Genomic DNA, 18,666 nt, shown 5'->3' on the forward strand with positions numbered 1-18,666 from the left:
CTCGAAATAACGTCACTTATCGGTTAGTCTTATAGTTGCAATGTTTAAAGAAGTTTAGAATGTTTAGAGGGCTAGGACTGTATTTAGTATTTTTGTTACAGCAGGTAATGCTTGAAAAAATATATTAGGGGCTTGGACTGTATTGTTTTTTTATTGTTACAGGTGGTGGGTCGTCTGTGCGCGCTGTGCGGCGGCGCGGCGCTGCTGGAGCCGGCCAGCATCCTGGGGCTGGCGCGGCTCGCCGTCAGCCTGCCGCCCTGGCCGCGACACGCGCTCACCACGTTACTACAGGTACCACTCGCTACTATTATATTTACCGAAGGCTTAAGCTATATTAGATTTTTAACAAACGGTTATCAACAACCGTTTATTAAAATTGAAAAGTTTCAGAAATTATATTTAATTTTTTATTTCTCTACCAAATTAGTCAAATGAGTATTCTAAATTTATATATTGTAGCTAACATATAATTCAGTACTGGCTTAACTTAAAAATTACAATGCTTTGGAATTAGACTTTACAAGTCAAAGCAAATGCAGTATTGTATTAAGTGTGCGACAGTGGTTAATATTTGTTGCAAATTATCTTGTATTGTATATAGTATTAATCTCCGAGAAGAAAGAAAATTAAAAGAAAGGGAGAAAATGCATTGATAACATGTCGGTGCTTCGAGACGATTGTGACTTGTAATTTCTTGTGGCCTTATACCTGCGGAATACAATACAATTAATATAGTTAATAATCGAAATGTTTCTGACTACTTTACTTAGAATTTTAGCTGTTTTATATATAATTATGTATTTGTAAAATCTTTTGACCAGGACCTGGTAGAATACGAGAGCTCTGAGAGCAACACGAGCCCGAGCGAGGAGTGGTGCGGCGGCGAGGCGGGCGCGGCGGGCGCGGGCGGCGCGGGCGGCGTGCGCGTGCGCATCACGCGCTCGTTCGCGGGGCCCGGCTTCGGGAAGGCGCCGCGACGGGTCAAGGGCGCCTCGGTCGCAGGTCAGTGCCATGATATTACTCACTACGATATTTTGGAAAATAGACTTTAAAGTTAAATGCATTAAAGTCGATTTTCCAATGTTTGATATTTTGAATTTGAGGCAATATGTAACCGCAGGTGTTGTTCAGATGAAGCGGTAGAATGTCTGTTCCCGCGTCCTCGTCCGCCAAGGGCTGAGAGGTATACCATCAGGTTTTTAGCCGGTAGGAGTCCGGCAGTACCCATTCGCCCCCTATGGCGAATGGGTCTCCATGACGGATTTTCCTGATGTAAAAAAAAAAAAAAAAGGTGTTGTTCAGATGGCAGACGTATGTTGACCAGTGAATGGTTGTATTGTGTAGTTTGTTAGTACAGGAAGTGTGTTATTATAGAGAAGAGATGTTTAGCCAACGATTATTAAGAATTATACACTAAAGCTATCTAATCCAATTGGTTGGTCTGTGTGAATCCAACTAACAAACTCTTTAATATATAACATATTTATATTAATTATGACAATAATATATTACGTGTATATACATATTTAATTCAATTATGAATTAAATACGATCTGTAACACCAGCCACTACTTTTGTCCTATATTATGTCAAAATATGCTAAATGCGAATTATAGTATGTTAATAAGTAAAGCCACTAAAGTATTCTCAATCAGACATCAAGATGTCTAAATGCTATTCACACATTTGGTTACTGAGTCCCTGCCTCTTTGGAGGTATGCAATTCAAAGTACATCAAACCGTTACTCGGGGCACTCTGATAAAATTGATTAACTGCTGAATAATCGTTTATTTAAAAGAAATGATCTTCTCAATCTTTTAAACTTCACGATTATATTTTTGCATATTTGGATCTACCTATTCTATTTCACTGTTTGAAAATACATATCATTCCAGATGGATATTGGGATATATTTTGTGTACATGTGTTGTACTATGTGTGTGGAATCAGGAGTTTCGTAATACATATGCTTGTCGCCTGTCATTTGAACAACATACTTACATCAGAGAGAGTTCCTCATTGTTTTTCTAGCTTACACTGTGATAATAATTAAATCAATACAATTAAACATCCTTTCCACAGTGATAACCGTATACAAGTGCATATATATTTATCTATTTATTTATTAAAAGTAATAATATATTTACAAATAATATATGATATATCTTATTATTGGTTGCTATTCTTTATCAACGCTAACTGAATGTACTGTTGTTATTAAGGGTAAGTTAGTGATTAGCCGGCGTCTCAATTGACGTAATGACGTCACGATGCCAACTATAGTGTTCAACAAATGCAGAGACTATTAAAATCAACTTTAACTGCTTCATATAAAGCTCATATTATATTGCTTCACACAGCTTGATAGGGTTTGCACCCATGTTGTTTATGTAAAATGAAAAATTGACGCGGTGCATTTCGTTGCAGATGTGCTAGCGGATAGTTTCGGTCTGGCGAAGAGTAGCAACTTTAGCAAGCCGAAAATTATACCGCAAGGTCTCACAAGTAAGATTGTCAGCTCGGTGCCGCTTGCCTTGTATTCGGTTCGCACTGATATCTCAGTAGCACGCTGTCGTGTGCTGATTTCTTTTATCGCTTGCACTATTTGCTCGTTAGGTGCTTATATACACGCATATACTTTTAATGTTAGCCAGCGTGTGTACTATTAAAACTAGTGTCGTATTTTATATCCGTGCCAAGAATGTATTGAGTATTTTAGTAGATTTACGCTGATATTTTTTCGTATATTCTGTTGTCTGGTTGTTATTAATCTTAAAAAGTAGTTTCAGACAAAAAATATATTTGTATATATATATGCTGCGTTATTATGTTATTGCTTTTCTTTCTATATATTATTCATATGTATATATTATGATATTAATATATTTTTTTGTAAATTTCAATTGTAGACATTATGAAAGATGTGGTGGATCAGCTGAATGCCGAATCTGAGGACTCGGAGTCCGAAGAGAAGTTAGAACAATACATCTTTGTACCATTCAAAAAGGAGAGCAAATCAAAAACCTTGATTGACAATAGTAACAGGTATGATATATGTATTTATGTTTAACGTTATAAAAAAAGTGTTTTCTTTATACTTTCATCGAATTTGAACTTTACAATTTGGATAATTTATTGATTTGATTAATTTCTTGGGTAAACTTATACTCATGACAATGATAAAGATTTAATTTCTCATTACTAACCTACTATTTATAATCACTAAACAGAGGAGAGGCATGAATACTCAGTCCACAGGAATTGCTATGCACCTGTATCAGAATATATATTTTCCTATTTTTATGATACTGTTCATGCCTATACATGTTACTTTATTTATAATTCCAATCACTTAACTAAGGTATATATTATGTTATATATACCTCCCACATTCCTCCAATTTAGATGATAGGTTAGTTCTAAAGCGAACGGGTTTGTTTCCAGCGTGGTGTCGAGTTGCACAGACGCACGGTTGGACAGCGGCGCGGGAGGTTGCGGGGGAGGTGCGGGCGGTGCGGGGGAGGCGTTGGCTCGCCGGGCACTCCTCGCGACGGGCGGTGCGCTCGCGCACGCGCTGCGGTCGCCGCACTCGCCGCCGGCCACGCCGTCTCCGCCCGGGACCCACGAGGCGGGCTCGCCCGCCGCCGCGCCCGCCGCCCCGCCGTCGCGCGCCCACCCGCCGCTCACGCACACGCTATATGACGTTTTCCGGCACTTGGCGCTCGAATTTCATTATCAGGTAGGTTACTTGGTTAGAACGCTCCTGACTTTGACTTTGAAAACTCTTTAATGTACCTCTCGAGAAGACACAATAATACAAATATAAACGCCCTTATAGCTATCTCTTCCACTATGTTCTTTGAGCGTACCACAAAGTATTTTTTTGGGGGTATTTTATATTTTTAACACAGATCTGTCCGCGTGAAAGACAATTTAGCGCAATTTTTTCTAGTATATCTCGGTCTAATTAATTTTCTCACACCTTGTATAATATGTGTACGTACTTAATAGATGGATTGCACATAGAAAACATGATGAGATATACATCTGTATCTAATTATTTTTCCCTACTTGTTACTTCTTAGATGGACTGCACATTCATGGAGAACGTGGTGTCACTGTGGCTGACACTGAACGGGTCGTCGTGGGGCAACGGCGCGTGGTCGCAGGCGGCGCTCGCGCTGCCCGCAGACACGCCGCGCATACGACTCGCCTCCGACACCGTCAACGCGCTGCTACACTCGCTCTGCACGTACGTACACCACACTCCACTCTTAGTATTCGCGAAAGCGTCCACCTTCTAATTCCCTTGTTATTTATGAGGCTGTGCTTTATATTAGAACCGCGACCCAAGTATAAAATGGGTAACTACTTACTATTGACTTACTACAATCTTAGATCGTGAATTACACGATCCATGAATATAGTTCAAAATGTCACATACAATATACACATGCACGCTTTGGTAAGCTTACATATCAAACCAACGAAATATTTCGCATATACGATACATTAGATGTGTACGAAAATGTTCGATGTGTAAGCTTCGTACAGTGCATATTTCTTAATTCTTAATCGTGGTTATATTATGACAGTCTTACAACGTCACTCTTAGGCGCATCTTGAATTGGGTACACTAGGGTTCTTTTAGGATGGTTGGTTTATTTCACACTAGTGATTATATAATAAATAATAATATGAACAATTTCTCTTGTTTTTAGGTTAGAAAACATATCACTTAGATGCTGGGTATTGTCCATGCAGGCGTTGGCTTGGATTGCAAGTTTACCGTTACAGGTTAGTGCGATTATATATAATCAGTCACCTCAATATATTACCACAATGTATGTAGTTGTTTAAATACTTGTACCATAAATTATTCATGCAAACTACTAGTAAATTTATGGTTTGTAAATTATGAAGATCTGACATTAATATTATATTGGTAGACCTACGGATATAATATATCTAAATAGAATACTAAAAAGATTATCATAAAACTTTACATTTTGTAGTCCTTCGAGTACATAGAAATCGGCAAATTTAGTATAGTTCCTAGATTTATATGTTGTTCTATTGTGACAGACTGAAGGTAGCACCCAGACGATGGGCCGCGTGATACTGGAATGCGAACACTTCGTACCGGCACTTGTCAGATTCGTCACCATGAACGTGAACACGGATGGGGCGGTCGCTACGTCGGAACCTTATCTCGTAAGTTTATCCTTTTACTGTTTACTAATCATTCTACTGATTTGGCTCTTTAAAGTTGTTTTATATACAGTTTTACATCAAAAACAAGCTTGGAGCAATTTGGGGCAATACCATTGGGTTATATTTTGGATGTACACATAATGAAATGCTGGCGGGGCTCTAGTGGAAAGTAATGTTAAGACCATGAGGTCAGATTATGGACCTGACAATACATACGATTAGTAATGGTGTTCCTAGAGTCTATTACTACAATACCACTACTTGATTGTGGTACACGTCAGGTTAGGGTTTATAGAGTCGATTACTACGAATTTCCCTGATTGTGGTCCATGCTACGGTTTGCGCATAAGACACACCGTTGATAATGGGATTTATAGAGCCGGTTAGCACGAGTCTATTTTACTGTGGTACCTGGTACGATTCGCGCGTAAGACACTGTCGAGGATAGGGTTTATAGAGTTGATTGTTACGTATACAGGGCGGCGTGAGCATCGGCGCGGGCGCGGGCGCGGCGGCGGCGCTGCACTCCGTGGTGTCGCGCGTGGTGTGCGCGCGCGGCGCGGCGGGCGCGCTGGCGGCGCTGCGCGTGGTGTGCGGCGCGTGGCGGCGCGACGCGGACGCGCCCGCCGCGCCGCCCACGCTCGCCGCGCCCGACCTGCACGCCACGCTGCTGCGGCTCGCGCACCCGCTGCTCCAGCTGCTGCCCGCGCGGCACCACCACCACGCGCACCACGCGCTCGCGCTCTTCGACACTGTCGGTACGTACGCACGCGACATGACACATGCACATATATACATACTACGACTGCGACCATCACCAGGTTTGTATGCTATGGTCTAGTAAGTAAAATGAGATGTGGCAGTTAAGTTATTGGCACGTTTTATAAATGACTTATAGGAGTGTAAATTTGTAGTAAATTTAAATCTTAATTTTGTTTTATTGCTAAATGTACGAAAATTTATTATAATAAAAAAATACACGTCCAATAATATTATTAGTGACTACTTATGCATTTCTAACGCTTTAGAGTAGTCACCGATAGTCAGAGTTCGATTCCTCAAACGGCACAAACATTTGTATTTATGAATGTGATCGTTTGAATCGATCTGAGTGTAATAAAATTAAAATCTAAGTACTAATATCAGTCATATAATACTCATAACGCAAGCTCTGCCCAGCTTGGGACTAGATGGCATTGTGTGAATTGTCCAAGCATATTATTATTTTATAATTTACAACAGAAATGACGATAATCAGTATTCATAAGCAGTTTACTAGATTAATATATGTTGAAACAGCACACGTGTCGTCATGGTGGGTACGTGAAAGCTGCGGGCGCGGGGTGGAAGGCGGGGCGGAGGCGCGGCTGTCGGGGCTGCTGGCGGACGTGCTGGGCGGCGGCGGGGCGGGCGCTTGTCGTCGTGCTCCTCTACGCCGCTCCGTGCTGGCGCAGCTTCTACACTATTGCCACCGTCTGCTGTCCGTGCCGCTCGCGCCCCATGCGCAACAACAGCCGCGCTCCACCGCCGTATGTACCACTACTATATAACTTAAACGACATAGATAATTTGCACAACAGTCCAAATAAATTGTCGAAATCCGCTTTCATTTGTATTTTAATCGTATTAATAGATACCAAGAATATAATAAATATTTATTGCTGTCTGCATTCATTTGTATTTGGTGTAATCTGTGTAAAATGAAGTCGCTTTCAATAATGTATCAACCGGTATATCCTATCGGGCAAGCAACAATTTACAATCAGAAAACTCATGCGCGCGCACACGCTTTTGATACTACGTGATCTCAGCAGTGAAATATTACGACCAAATGTAACTTTCTTTAAAGTAACTTCTTTATTTATGGTTTGTTATATAGTGATTATTTAATTTACTACTACTACTACTACTACTACTTTTATCCATATATAATCGATTGATATTCGGATCGATCAAAAGAAACTATAATAGAAAATAGGAGAAATAATGTTTTGTTATTATTAGGCGTCGACATCGAATATGGCGGCGGGTGGATCTAGCCCGGCAGCGAGTGGTAGTGAGGCGGGCAGCTCGTCGCAGACGGACGAGAGCAAGGCGCAGCACAGCGCGGCGCCCGAGGCCACCAACGTGGAGGACGAGCGCAAGCAGCAGCAGGCCCGCGCGCCCTGCGTCGCCGACACCGGTACGTTATTCTAACCCTCCCCTTTTTTATTATAGCATAACTGACTCTGATTACCGCCGCCCATGAACATATGCAACACCAAGGCAATTGCAGATGAATTGTCAAACTTGCAGGAAAGAATATGCTTTATTCTCTAATATTGTATCCAAAATGTGTTTTATTAATGATAAATTCTGATGATTCGTAGTTTCCCCTGAATCTGAGGATCATGTGATGGGTTACAATATTACATAAGTTTTATTTATTTTTAAGTTAGTTACATAAAATTTTAGTAAATTACTTAGAATATAAATCTAGTTATCAAGAACATAAATCTGACTTGTTTATGATTGAATTAATTTGAGCGGATTATCATTATATGCCTGGTTGATATCCGGATCGAAGGACCAAAAAAGATGATGTAATAGGAAATAGAGTTAGCTATTCATATGTACCTATGATTACTGCCCTGTCACTGGTTATGTAACTTATTCATTCTAATCAGGCTTCGAAGTACAACCACAGACACCGGTGTCGTATTGATATATCTCAATAACACACAAAATGTACCCTTATCACAATCATAATTGAGATTTGTTTTATATGTGTATATTATTTGTTCGCAGTATTACAACACCCGCTTATTATGCAGAAATTCTACAGGACATTGTCGATGTGCGATGGAATGAACACCTTACTGTTGAACACAGGTATTTACTGGTTACTTATTATGGCTTGTTTTACTTTTTGTTATTTTTACATACCAAATAAAATATTCGGTATATTTATGAATTTGAAATGTTTGGGTGAATATTTTTTGTTATAATAAAAATCGTAAAAAGCATACTAACTGGATGAAGATACCTGAAGATACATTAACGATAAGAAACTTAATAAAATAACAGCTTGTTTCAACAATTGTAAACATAAGTTAGGATTTGATTGAATACAATATTAATATATAGTGTTAATTACATCTGTATCGATATAGCATCTATGTTTAAGATATCCTTGTCGACCAAGGTCGTATTATAGGGTTTCTATTGTAATTTATAGTTCATATTAGTTTAAAGAATTATCGTAAGCGACTTGTATCGGTGTGTTGTCTGTTCACAATTTTTTTAACAATACATTAAGGTGATACATGATATGTACGTGCAGGAATGAACACGGAAACATCGTCGGAGCACACCTCCTTGAAAGAAGAATTGTTTCTCTTGGTGGCTCACATGCCGAACGTCGCCTCCAACCCAGCGCTGATGGTCAACAGTCTGATGGAATTCCTTAGTGAGTTGAACATATCCATTAATATTAATACAAACATATATATTAATAACAAAAACTAGCTGTGTACTTGCGTCTTCATCATGATATTCAGAATAATAATTTAATTGAGTTTGTTTATTTATTATAGGAAAACTAGGGCTATAGTATAGGTATATATGTTGTCATAATATATAAAAGAAACGTTTTGGGAAAAGAACAAGATTACAGTAACAAATAATGAATGAATTTATATATGATGAATGATATTAAAGTATAAATGTAGGTATACTTTAATATCATTAATTTGTATGTATGTACATATGGTATTTATGATGTGGGCCATTAGTAGCCTAAAATAAATAACTAACTATAGAATAGAACAGAATAAAAAATTCTTCAATCTCCCGCTCATTCTGAAAGCTGTCTCGTAACAAGAAAACGAGCAATAAACTTGCATATTGCTCTTTTTAATAATTTAGTTGCATCTTTGCTTTTTTAAGTTGAAATGTGTGTTATATACGATATTCTTAATTTTTTTTATAATTCAAAGAAAGGTTTACTTGTCATTGGTAACATACATCTAATATGACAGGGAAAGAAGAGATAGTGAACTTGTCTCAAGCAATGCAACAGCTGCTCATCCGGCTACTGGACAAGCCCGAGGCGCTAGCCGCCTTCATAGACGCCGGCGGACTCGAGCTTGCCGTAGAGAAACTCACCGCCTGCCATCAGGTAACACTGTCACCCATATTATATCATCAGCATTATCAGTCTACTGCAGTCCACTGCTGGAGAAAGGATCAATCAAACAAAATCTTCGTTCACATCTTATCTCATTTTTTCAACATTTTTAATACAATTCAATTATTAGTCAATCAAAAGTTCTTTAAAAAAATATTGAGCTTGTAAAGTCAACTGTATTCATTTTCTGAATGTGAACAGATTTTATAAGTATTCTTTTTATAGAATAGGTTTGTTCGTTCGTTCTTTGTATTGAAAAAGTCTAATTAAAATTATTAAATTACAACCATATTGTTGTATGTAGGCGGGTCCGAGCGGCAGCCAAGGGCTGGTGTCCTCCCTGATGAACTACTTGAAGCTGCCTCCGCAGCTCATCAACTTGTCCACACCCGCATCTGGTAGCAAGAAGAATCAACCCCCGGTAATAGAGACCGCTAGTGGCGGCCTAGTAAACATCGCGCCCTTGTGTGAGTATATGAAAACCATTCAGCTGTGAAATCAAATCATTTATTTGTATCTGCAATCAATAAGGTTTATCGCCTTATTGTTTTCCTTCAAGTTTCATATTTCATATGTCTTATTAAAGTTTTTTTTTAACAAAATATTATTTAGACAAAACTCTATTGAATTTAGTTAGGGTTCGTCCACTAATCACGCTAGGCTCGATCATCGAAATATCTATCACAAGGGGTTGTAAACATACAATATGGTTGTAAGATATCATGTGTCTTTATTTTTATCAAATGCGCGTTTCGCATCGCGCTCTCATTTAGAGCTTAATTGTATATACCAACAATAGACATGATTATGTGTAGGTGGGGTCAGTTTACAGAAATCCATTGCAAATTATGTGTTTACGTGGTATATAAGAATGGGTAGGAATGAGTAACGTGGGCGGGTATGCGCAGGCTCTGTGTCGTGCGGCAACCCGACGGCGCAGGCGGCGGACGTGCTGCTGGACGGCGGCGCGGGCGCGGGCGGCGGCGCGCGGCGGCGCGCGCCCGCAGGCGCTGCGCCTGGCTTCAGCGCCGACGACGCCTCGCTCGCGCTCACACTCGCGCTGCCCTACGCCGCGCTGCGCGCCGCCGCCTGGTCCTACCACTTCTTCAGCGCCGACGACGCCTCGCTCGCGCTCACACTCGCGCTGCCCTACGCCGCGCGCCTGCACGAGCTGCACCTGCAGCCGCACCTCACCTCGCTCGCCAGTACGTATGCCGCCGCCCGGTCCTACCACTTCTTCAGCGCCGACGACGGCCCGTATTTAGCTGGGTATGATGATAACGTCAGATGAGGCGAGCCCACTTACTATTTTTTATTAACTAGCGTGTACATGCAAACTTCTGCTCAAGGTTGGCACGGGTGACTATAAGAAACATGTAAGTTTTTTTATCCAGTAAAATGCAGTATGTGATATAGCTTTTTATAGATGTAGGAAATTTTGGAAATGTAAAAGTATTTTTTTTATATCTATCAGAAGTAGCATCAACATCAAGGTAGAATTATTATTAATGTATGGTACATTGTAACATTGATGTTTGTGCAGCTTGTCCTGGCGCGGTGGCTGTGGAGGCGGGCTGCGGTGGCACACTGGCGCCCTTGGGCCCACCGCAGAACACCGCTGGCATGACCTTCATCCGGCTCGCAGTCATGCGGCCAGTCGTATGCACTACCGTGCAGCTCAGGCTGTACAAGCCGCGGGATTCCTCCAATATGGGCTTATTGCAGTTGAAATTGCTTGTGGAACCCGCTTTTAATAAACATGTCAGCAATTCCGGCAATACGTGAGTTTGTTTTCATTTCTTCCTAACTTTTAGTCGAATTTTTCTCTGTTACTTAATTTGTTTGTCAATTTATAACTAGAAATTATGTACGTACAAGTAGATAAACAGGATCTTATAGATTCTATTTCAGGATCCAGAAATATCGAAATTTTTATTTGGGGAAATGGAATAGCAAATAGGATTGCGCCTGTCTCATTATTTCAAGTTTCATATCCGTGTATCTTTTGTCGCAATGAACCTTTTTCTTTTCACATGAAGTATTTGTGTGGTATAACCCACTGCGTTCAATTAGCGCTTGTTGTGGAAGTGTCGATGTGCTAGTGTAGATTGTCATCGGCGGATTGTACAAGACACGTGTAGTAACGTGTGATGTCTGTGAGCAGTAACAACTGGGCGTGGGTGGTGGCTGCAGCGGCGCGCGCTCGTCTCCCTGCTGCGCGGTGGTGGGGCGCACTGGACGCGGGCGGCGGGGGCGCGGCGAACGCGCTGTGCGCGTGCGTGGCGGCGGGCGGTGCGGCTGGTGCGCACGCGCACGCTGCGCTGTTGGCCGCCGCGCGTGCATGCCCCGCCCGCGCTCCGCCGCTCCTCGACGCGCTGCTGCATATGGACGCGCAGGCGCATGCGCATGGTACGTATTTACATTTATTACGTTGCATTTACGTCGTACATAACTGTAATACCTTGCATTTAGATTGTACACACGTACGTACACGCTAAACTTATGAATATGTATGCATACGTGTAAATGCTACACTCACAGCTGAGTCAGCTCCTTTCGTCCGAAATATACAGTATGAGGTACTATTTCTATAAATTTATATTTAGTTGGGAGGCTCGTTTTTAGTTTTATTTTTCTTTTAAGTGAACAGTGTACTAATTCAAATGTTTTTTTGGATAGTAATGAAATGATCCGCCCGGTAGTGCTAACGGCTAAGGCTGGCGGCATCAGTGGAGTATGATAGAATGAACATCGATTCATGTCAGTTAGCTCATTTTGGCATGTGGAAACTTATAATGATTGTTTCCAAGTGCCGTCAACCTGACATGGTACATTACTAGCAATGGAATGGAGTTATTATTCCATATTACTAAAAAATCCCTTCCCCCTTTTATATCTTTTCTTAAATTGTAAACATTTTAGTTGTATTTCCTATTGACTTGCCTATAAGGGCCTATTTATAAGATGAATATTATAGTATAATCTGATCGTACAACGCAGCGTTCCAAGCGTCGAGCGGCCTGGGCGGGTCGCGCGTGAACGGCAGCATGAACGCGGTGTGCGAGCTGGTGCGGCAGCTGTGCCGCTGGTGCCCCGAGGGCGCGGCCGCCGCCTACGTGCGCTGGCTGGCCGCCGCCGCCGAGCGCTGGCTCAGGGACCGCAAGCCGCCCGCCGCCGCACTCACGCACACGCTCGCCGCGGTACGTATACTTATTTAATTACTTATTGAACTGAAACGTCTATATATCCGGCTCGATGGATCAACATTATATACATAAGTATATAGTGTATATTACCTATTAATGATTCAAATTGGCTATGGGTATCACGTCAAATTTTACAGTTGATACAGTGCATAGCGCCTCATATTCCGTAATATTTTTTGTAATATACGAATAATGTGTTACAGGTATTATGGAATCTTAAAGAGGAACGGCTACTGGAGAATCTTGAACAGCTAATAACAGACGATCTGTTCGAGCTTGTTTACACTTGGGTCCAAGATGTGCCCGAAAATAGTCTCTTGAAAGAAGCCCTCGATGCCGGTAAATATAATAATATATTTAATTGTAATATATATTTATTTATTTATTTAATTTTACAACATTTTATTATTAAACCCATTTTTTAATACCTAGTTATGATTTTAACATTGTTTCAGTCCTCTGCTCAATGTGCTATATTCGACCGGAGTTGTTCAGAATGTTATTGGAACATATGGATATACCAATGGATCATGACGAAAGGTGTGTAATTACTGTAAACAAATTATAAGCGAGCATAAATTATCACATCTCAGTAAAGATGAACAAGTTTGTGGTTAGTTTTTATCCCATTTATGAATTAATGAACTCTGTGTAGAATAAAAATGGGACATTCCTGACTAGTTATTTAATTAATGAAAGTGATTACAATATATGCGATTGTTAAGAATTTTGAATGTGAAAGTTATAATCGATAATTTGTCTCTGGCCTGCTGAAATTCCGATGTTGCAGTTTTACAGTGTTGCTGGTTTAAAATATATTCTGTGCCACACATACGGTTGTATGCGCCTGAACACATACTATATTAAAAAAAGCTTTTTTACAATAATTACAACTGGTATATGGGTATGATATAATCTAATTTGTAATGTATGTGTTGTGTAATGATGGGTGCGCAGCATGGAGGGGCTGACGGACGACACGAAGGTGCACGTGACCCCGGCGGGGGTCGGTGCGGGCGGCGCGGCAGGCGCGGGCGGCGCGGGGGGCGCGGGGGGCGGCACAGACGGCAGCGTGGCGTGGCGGCTGCGCGGCTGGCAGCTGCAGACGGTGGCCGCCGCCGCCATGTCGCCCGCCGCCACCACCGCGCTGCTGCACTCGCGCCTGCCAGCGGCAGTCGTCGCCGCGCTCACAGGTAACCAACACCCACCGAACATACCAACACATACATTGACGAACATTATATTCACACATTCACACAACTAAACATTGAGATACACATATATGCTTTCATACACACACACATGTATATATTTGCATACAACACGCACACTCATGTATACACAACAATTACAAAAATATATTACCACTAGCATTCATTGATCACATGGACTCTATAACAAATTTTTTTTTTGTTTTTTAGATTTCAGCGAAGCGAAGCTAGAAGTTATCAAAGAACAATTAGGTTCTAAGGATATTCATATGGAAGATAGTGATAAAGAGACTAGTCAACCTAGACCTGGTATGTACGAAAGGAATTTATTGATTGCTTTGTTTTTATGATATATTAACAGTTCTCAATAACCAAAAGATATTAACTATAACATGTGTAAATTGATACATTGAAAGAATGAAACTATTGTTTGTCTCAAAAAGCTATAGAATATAAGAAAAAACTATTAATAGAAACAAGACATAGATAAAAATGTAACTATCCACACAACCCAGGAATTATCATTAATTTATACAACTTGTGGTACTTCGAGTCGTATTTTATTTAGCCCGATAAAAACTTAAAATACATTGACAAATACTCTTCTACGCAACCAGTTTATTATTAATTGACACAACTTGTGGTCCTTCGAGTCGGATTTTATTTAGCCGTATTTATGATTATATTTAGTCAAGTTTTCATTTTAAACTAGAATAAGTTGTACAATGAATGATGTATGCGACAGAGGCGAACCGGATGCGTCGCGCGTGCCGGCTGGTGGAGTGGGCGAGGCGGCTGTGTGCGGAGCGCCGCCTCAAGGACTGGCTGGGCGCGCCCGGCGCCACCTTCGCGCCCGCCCCACGCTGTGTGCGCGGCTGCTGGTGCCACCTTCTGGCGCCCGCTGCCGCGCCCGCCCCACAGGTACTCCTCTCTCCTCTCTCTGCGGAGCGCCGCCTCAAGGACTGCGGCTGCTGTGCTACCCGCGCCCGCCCCACAGGCTACTTCTGTGTGCGGAGGACTGGCTGGGCGCGCCCGGCGCCACCTTCTGGCGCCCGCTGCTGCGGCTGCTGTGCTACCCGCGCCCGCCCCACAGGTACTCCCTCTCTACTTCACTCTACTTCTGTGTGCGGAGCGCCGCCTCAAGGACTGGCTGGGCGCGCCCGGCGCCACCTTCTGGCGCCCGCTGCTGCGGCTGCTGTGCTACCCGCGCGCCCCACGCCTACTTCTGTGTGCGGAGCGCCGCCTCAAGGACTGGCTGGGCGCGCCCGGCGCCACCTTCTGGCGCCCGCTGCTGCGGCTGCTGTGCTACCCGCGCCCGCCCCACAGGTACTCCCTCTCTACTTCACTCTACTTCTGTGTGCGGAGCGCCGCCTCAAGGACTGGCTGGGCGCGCCCGGCGCCACCTTCTGGCGCCCGCTGCTGCGGCTGCTGTGCTACCCGCGCCCGCCCCACAGGTACTCCTCTCCTCTCTACTGTGTGCGGAGCGCCGCCTCAAGGACTGGCTGGGCGCGCCCGGCGCCACCTTCTGGCGCCCGCTGCTGTGCTGTGCTACCCGCGCCCGCCCCACAGGTACTCCCTCTCTCCTGCACTCTACTTCTGTGTGCGGAGCGCCGCCTCAAGGACTGGCTGGGCGCGCCCGGCGCCACCTTCTGGCGCCCGCTGCTGCGGCTGCTGTGCTACCCGCGCCCGCCCCACAGGTACTCCCTCTCTACTTCACTCTACTTCTGTGTGCGGAGCGCCGCCTCAAGGACTGGCTGGGCGCGCCCGGCGCCACCTTCTGGCGCCCGCTGCTGCGGCTGCTGTGCTACCCGCGCCCGCCCCACAGGTACTCCCTCTCTACTGCACTCTACTACTGTGTGCGGAGCGCCGCCTACCCGCGCCCGCCCCACAGGTACTCCTCTCTACTTCACTCTACTTGTGTGCGGAGCGCCGCCTCAAGGACTGGCTGGGCGCGCCGGCGCGCTGGCGCTGCTGCCTCTGTGCTACCCGCGCCCGCCCCACAGGTACTCCCTCTCTACTGCACTCTACTTCTGTGTGCGGAGCGCCGCCTCAAGGACTGGCTGGGCGCGCCCGGCGCCACCTTCTGGCGCCCGCTGCTGCGGCTGCTGTGCTACCCGCGCCCGCCCCACAGGTACTCCCTCTCTACTGCACTCTACTTCTGTGTGCGGAGCGCCGCCTCAAGGACTGGCTGGGCGCGCCCGGCGCCACCTTCTGGCGCCCGCTGCTGCGGCTGCTGTGCTACCCGCGCCCGCCCCACAGGTACTCCCTCTCTACTTCACTCTACTTCTGTGTGCGGAGCGCCGCCTCAAGGACTGGCTGGGCGCGCCCGGCGCCACCTTCTGGCGCCCGCTGCTGCGGCTGCTGTGCTACCCGCGCCCGCCCCACAGGTACTCCCTCTCTACTTCACTCTACTTCTGTGTGCGGAGCGCCGCCTCAAGGACTGGCTGGGCGCGCCCGGCGCCACCTTCTGGCGCCCGCTGCTGCGGCTGCTGTGCTACCCGCGCCCGCCCCACAGGTACTCCCTCTCTACTGCACTCTACTTCTGTGTGCGGAGCGTCGCCTCAAGGACTGGCTGGGCGCGCCCGGCGCCACCTTCTGGCGCCCGCTGCTGCGGCTGCTGTGCTACCCGCGCCCGCCCCACAGGTACTCCCTCTCTACTGCACTCTACTTCTGTGTGCGGAGCGCCGCCTCAAGGACTGGCTGGGCGCGCCCGGCGCCACCTTCTGGCGCCCGCTGCTGCGGCTGCTGTGCTACCCGCGCCCGCCCCACAGGTACTCCCTCTCTACTGCACTCTACTTCTGTGTGCGGAGCGCCGCCTCAAGGACTGGCTGGGCGCGCCCGGCGCCACCTTCTGGCGCCCGCTGCTGCGGCTGCTGTGCTACCCGCGCCCGCCCCACAGGGCGACAGAAGTAGAGTGCAGTAGAGAGGGCTACTGCACTCTACTTCTGTCGCCCTCTTCACACTACATCTCCATCTCAGCTTCCCAATATACTGCATCTCGAAGTTTGAGTAGGTGATTCATTTTCAGTCAGCTAACGCGTCGTGAGAGAAAGAAACTAGTCCGCCGAAGTTTCACTTTTATTATGTGTCCTAACACATGTTCCTTATTTTGGTGATTGAAAGATGAATTTTCCTTTGCCAATGATTACGAACAGTCGTTATAATAAGTAATTTTTCCATTAAGTTTCTGTTCTTTTTTTTGCATTATTTATGATATGATGAGGTGTCGCTACTTAATTTATTATTAGTAGAGTATACAGGTGGAATAATTGTACTATATTGTACTATTTAGTGAAGACAGAAATATTAAAAATATACTTAATGGATTATTAATTAATTACTATTAAAATAAATGGAAGTGTGCCAAGTGTTGATAAAAATATTACATATATATATGATATACTTAAAATTAATTCATCTGTAGTTGACAGATCAAATCGAGAATAGTCGAATGGGTAATCTTGTCTGTTGAAATTTAATCAATCTTCCTTTTTTTTGTATTAATTATGTTATTCTTTTGCTACAGCACGTGGCAGGAGGGCGCTCAGTACGCACAACTCGAAGAGAACACGATCAGGTTATTCGCAGAACTCACAGTGTGCCATGCAGCCAACCAAAAGTTATTCGCGTCCACTTTGCACAATATATTGGAGTCGTTACATTGTGTTGGTGAGTAAATACTAAATTATATAAGATATATAAAAAAAGTTTGATTACATTATTTCGAATTAAGAATATCACTCTAAACATGAAAATTACTAGCAAAAAAATATTCGTTCTGTTCTAAATTCAAAATAATTTTATTTTTCGTCTTCTTTAGTATGGCGAGAGGGAAAAATTAAAGATAGGAATTATAATATAGGTATAATAATTCTTGTGCGGTATTTTGCGAGATGTATTGTTTTTATTGTACGTAATTAAAATGATAAATAAGTTGATAGCCACATGCAGTAACCGTCGTCTAGAGACATAGATAGACAATAGCACAACGTTATAGCGTAATTGCTGATGCGTCATTATTCCGAAGAATGAAGATGTTAATCCATCTTTTAATTTTACTTATTTTTCAACTGAAATATTATGTTTGACAGCACTAAGACAATTTTTTTAAAAGTCCCGCTCAGTAAAAAACCATTATCATTGCGAAATTAATAAATTCAAATTCAGAAAGAATTTATTGATATAGAACTTTTTAGCCGTTTATAAACGTCAAATTTTTATGTTATAATTTTTTCCCTGCTGTCCAGTTCAGTATACAGATTCAATTGAGAAGAACTGTCAAGAAACTCAATCAAGTTTATTTTTTTTTATAAAAAGTTGGTTTAAAACTTAGATTTATACTAGGAAGTGAATGGTATGTAGTAACCGTGTGCGCGTGTCGCGTCAGGTCCGGAAGGCATCTCCGGGTTCACCCGCGCGCTGATCCTGCGGCTGGTGCTGTCGGCGGAGCGCGTGTGGGTGGCGCTGCGGTGGGCGGCGCGCGGCGGGGCGGCGCCGGCCGTGGCGCCCGGACACCCCGCGCGGCACCACCACGCGCTGCTCGCGCTCCCGCTCCACACCACGCTGCGGGACCTGCTGCGGGACCACAGGCCGCCCAGTCAGTGTACACCACCCCCACCTCACTACCACATCTACATCACCTCATCCATTTGTATAGACCGAACACGTGGCGAGCTAAACATGTATTTGTCTACACCAGACGAACTCCACGTGACTCGCTAAACATGTTTATGCGGCCCGAAAAACAGTTCTCTACTACCGCCCGCTCAATTAGTACACCTCGCTATTATTAGCACATTCACATCGGCGTGTTAAAACATGAATATATTAATTTGTCTACACCTGGGATGAGCGACATGTTTATGC

The 18,666-nt window shown here is 44.0% G+C and overlaps 1 protein-coding gene across 1 annotated transcript in view; it reads left to right on the forward strand.

Annotated features, from left to right (window-relative positions):
• Positions 1 to 18,666, forward strand: part of LOC131851786 (baculoviral IAP repeat-containing protein 6) — a 51,548-nt gene that overhangs the window by 19,555 nt on the left and 13,327 nt on the right. Inside the window, exons 20-46 of the mRNA XM_059202336.1 lie at positions 163 to 291; positions 822 to 1,002; positions 2,429 to 2,506; positions 2,911 to 3,046; positions 3,446 to 3,740; positions 4,087 to 4,253; positions 4,723 to 4,798; positions 5,087 to 5,215; positions 5,694 to 5,973; positions 6,515 to 6,744; positions 7,220 to 7,397; positions 8,003 to 8,086; positions 8,538 to 8,663; positions 9,235 to 9,374; positions 9,688 to 9,850; positions 10,292 to 10,588; positions 10,927 to 11,164; positions 11,548 to 11,792; positions 12,384 to 12,583; positions 12,793 to 12,928; positions 13,045 to 13,129; positions 13,547 to 13,782; positions 14,011 to 14,109; positions 14,546 to 14,631; positions 14,817 to 14,893; positions 17,327 to 17,469; positions 18,188 to 18,397. Of these exons, the coding sequence (XP_059058319.1) occupies positions 163 to 291; positions 822 to 1,002; positions 2,429 to 2,506; positions 2,911 to 3,046; positions 3,446 to 3,740; positions 4,087 to 4,253; positions 4,723 to 4,798; positions 5,087 to 5,215; positions 5,694 to 5,973; positions 6,515 to 6,744; positions 7,220 to 7,397; positions 8,003 to 8,086; positions 8,538 to 8,663; positions 9,235 to 9,374; positions 9,688 to 9,850; positions 10,292 to 10,588; positions 10,927 to 11,164; positions 11,548 to 11,792; positions 12,384 to 12,583; positions 12,793 to 12,928; positions 13,045 to 13,129; positions 13,547 to 13,782; positions 14,011 to 14,109; positions 14,546 to 14,631; positions 14,817 to 14,893; positions 17,327 to 17,469; positions 18,188 to 18,397 (4,444 nt within the window). The remainder of the gene's footprint in view (positions 1 to 162; positions 292 to 821; positions 1,003 to 2,428; positions 2,507 to 2,910; positions 3,047 to 3,445; positions 3,741 to 4,086; positions 4,254 to 4,722; positions 4,799 to 5,086; positions 5,216 to 5,693; positions 5,974 to 6,514; positions 6,745 to 7,219; positions 7,398 to 8,002; positions 8,087 to 8,537; positions 8,664 to 9,234; positions 9,375 to 9,687; positions 9,851 to 10,291; positions 10,589 to 10,926; positions 11,165 to 11,547; positions 11,793 to 12,383; positions 12,584 to 12,792; positions 12,929 to 13,044; positions 13,130 to 13,546; positions 13,783 to 14,010; positions 14,110 to 14,545; positions 14,632 to 14,816; positions 14,894 to 17,326; positions 17,470 to 18,187; positions 18,398 to 18,666) is intronic.

The sequence above is a fragment of the Achroia grisella genome, unplaced genomic scaffold (genome assembly GCF_030625045.1).
Source record: "Achroia grisella isolate CSIRO2021 unplaced genomic scaffold, CSIRO_AGI_Agris_v1 utg807, whole genome shotgun sequence".
NCBI classification, from domain to species: Eukaryota; Metazoa; Arthropoda; class Insecta; order Lepidoptera; family Pyralidae; genus Achroia; species Achroia grisella.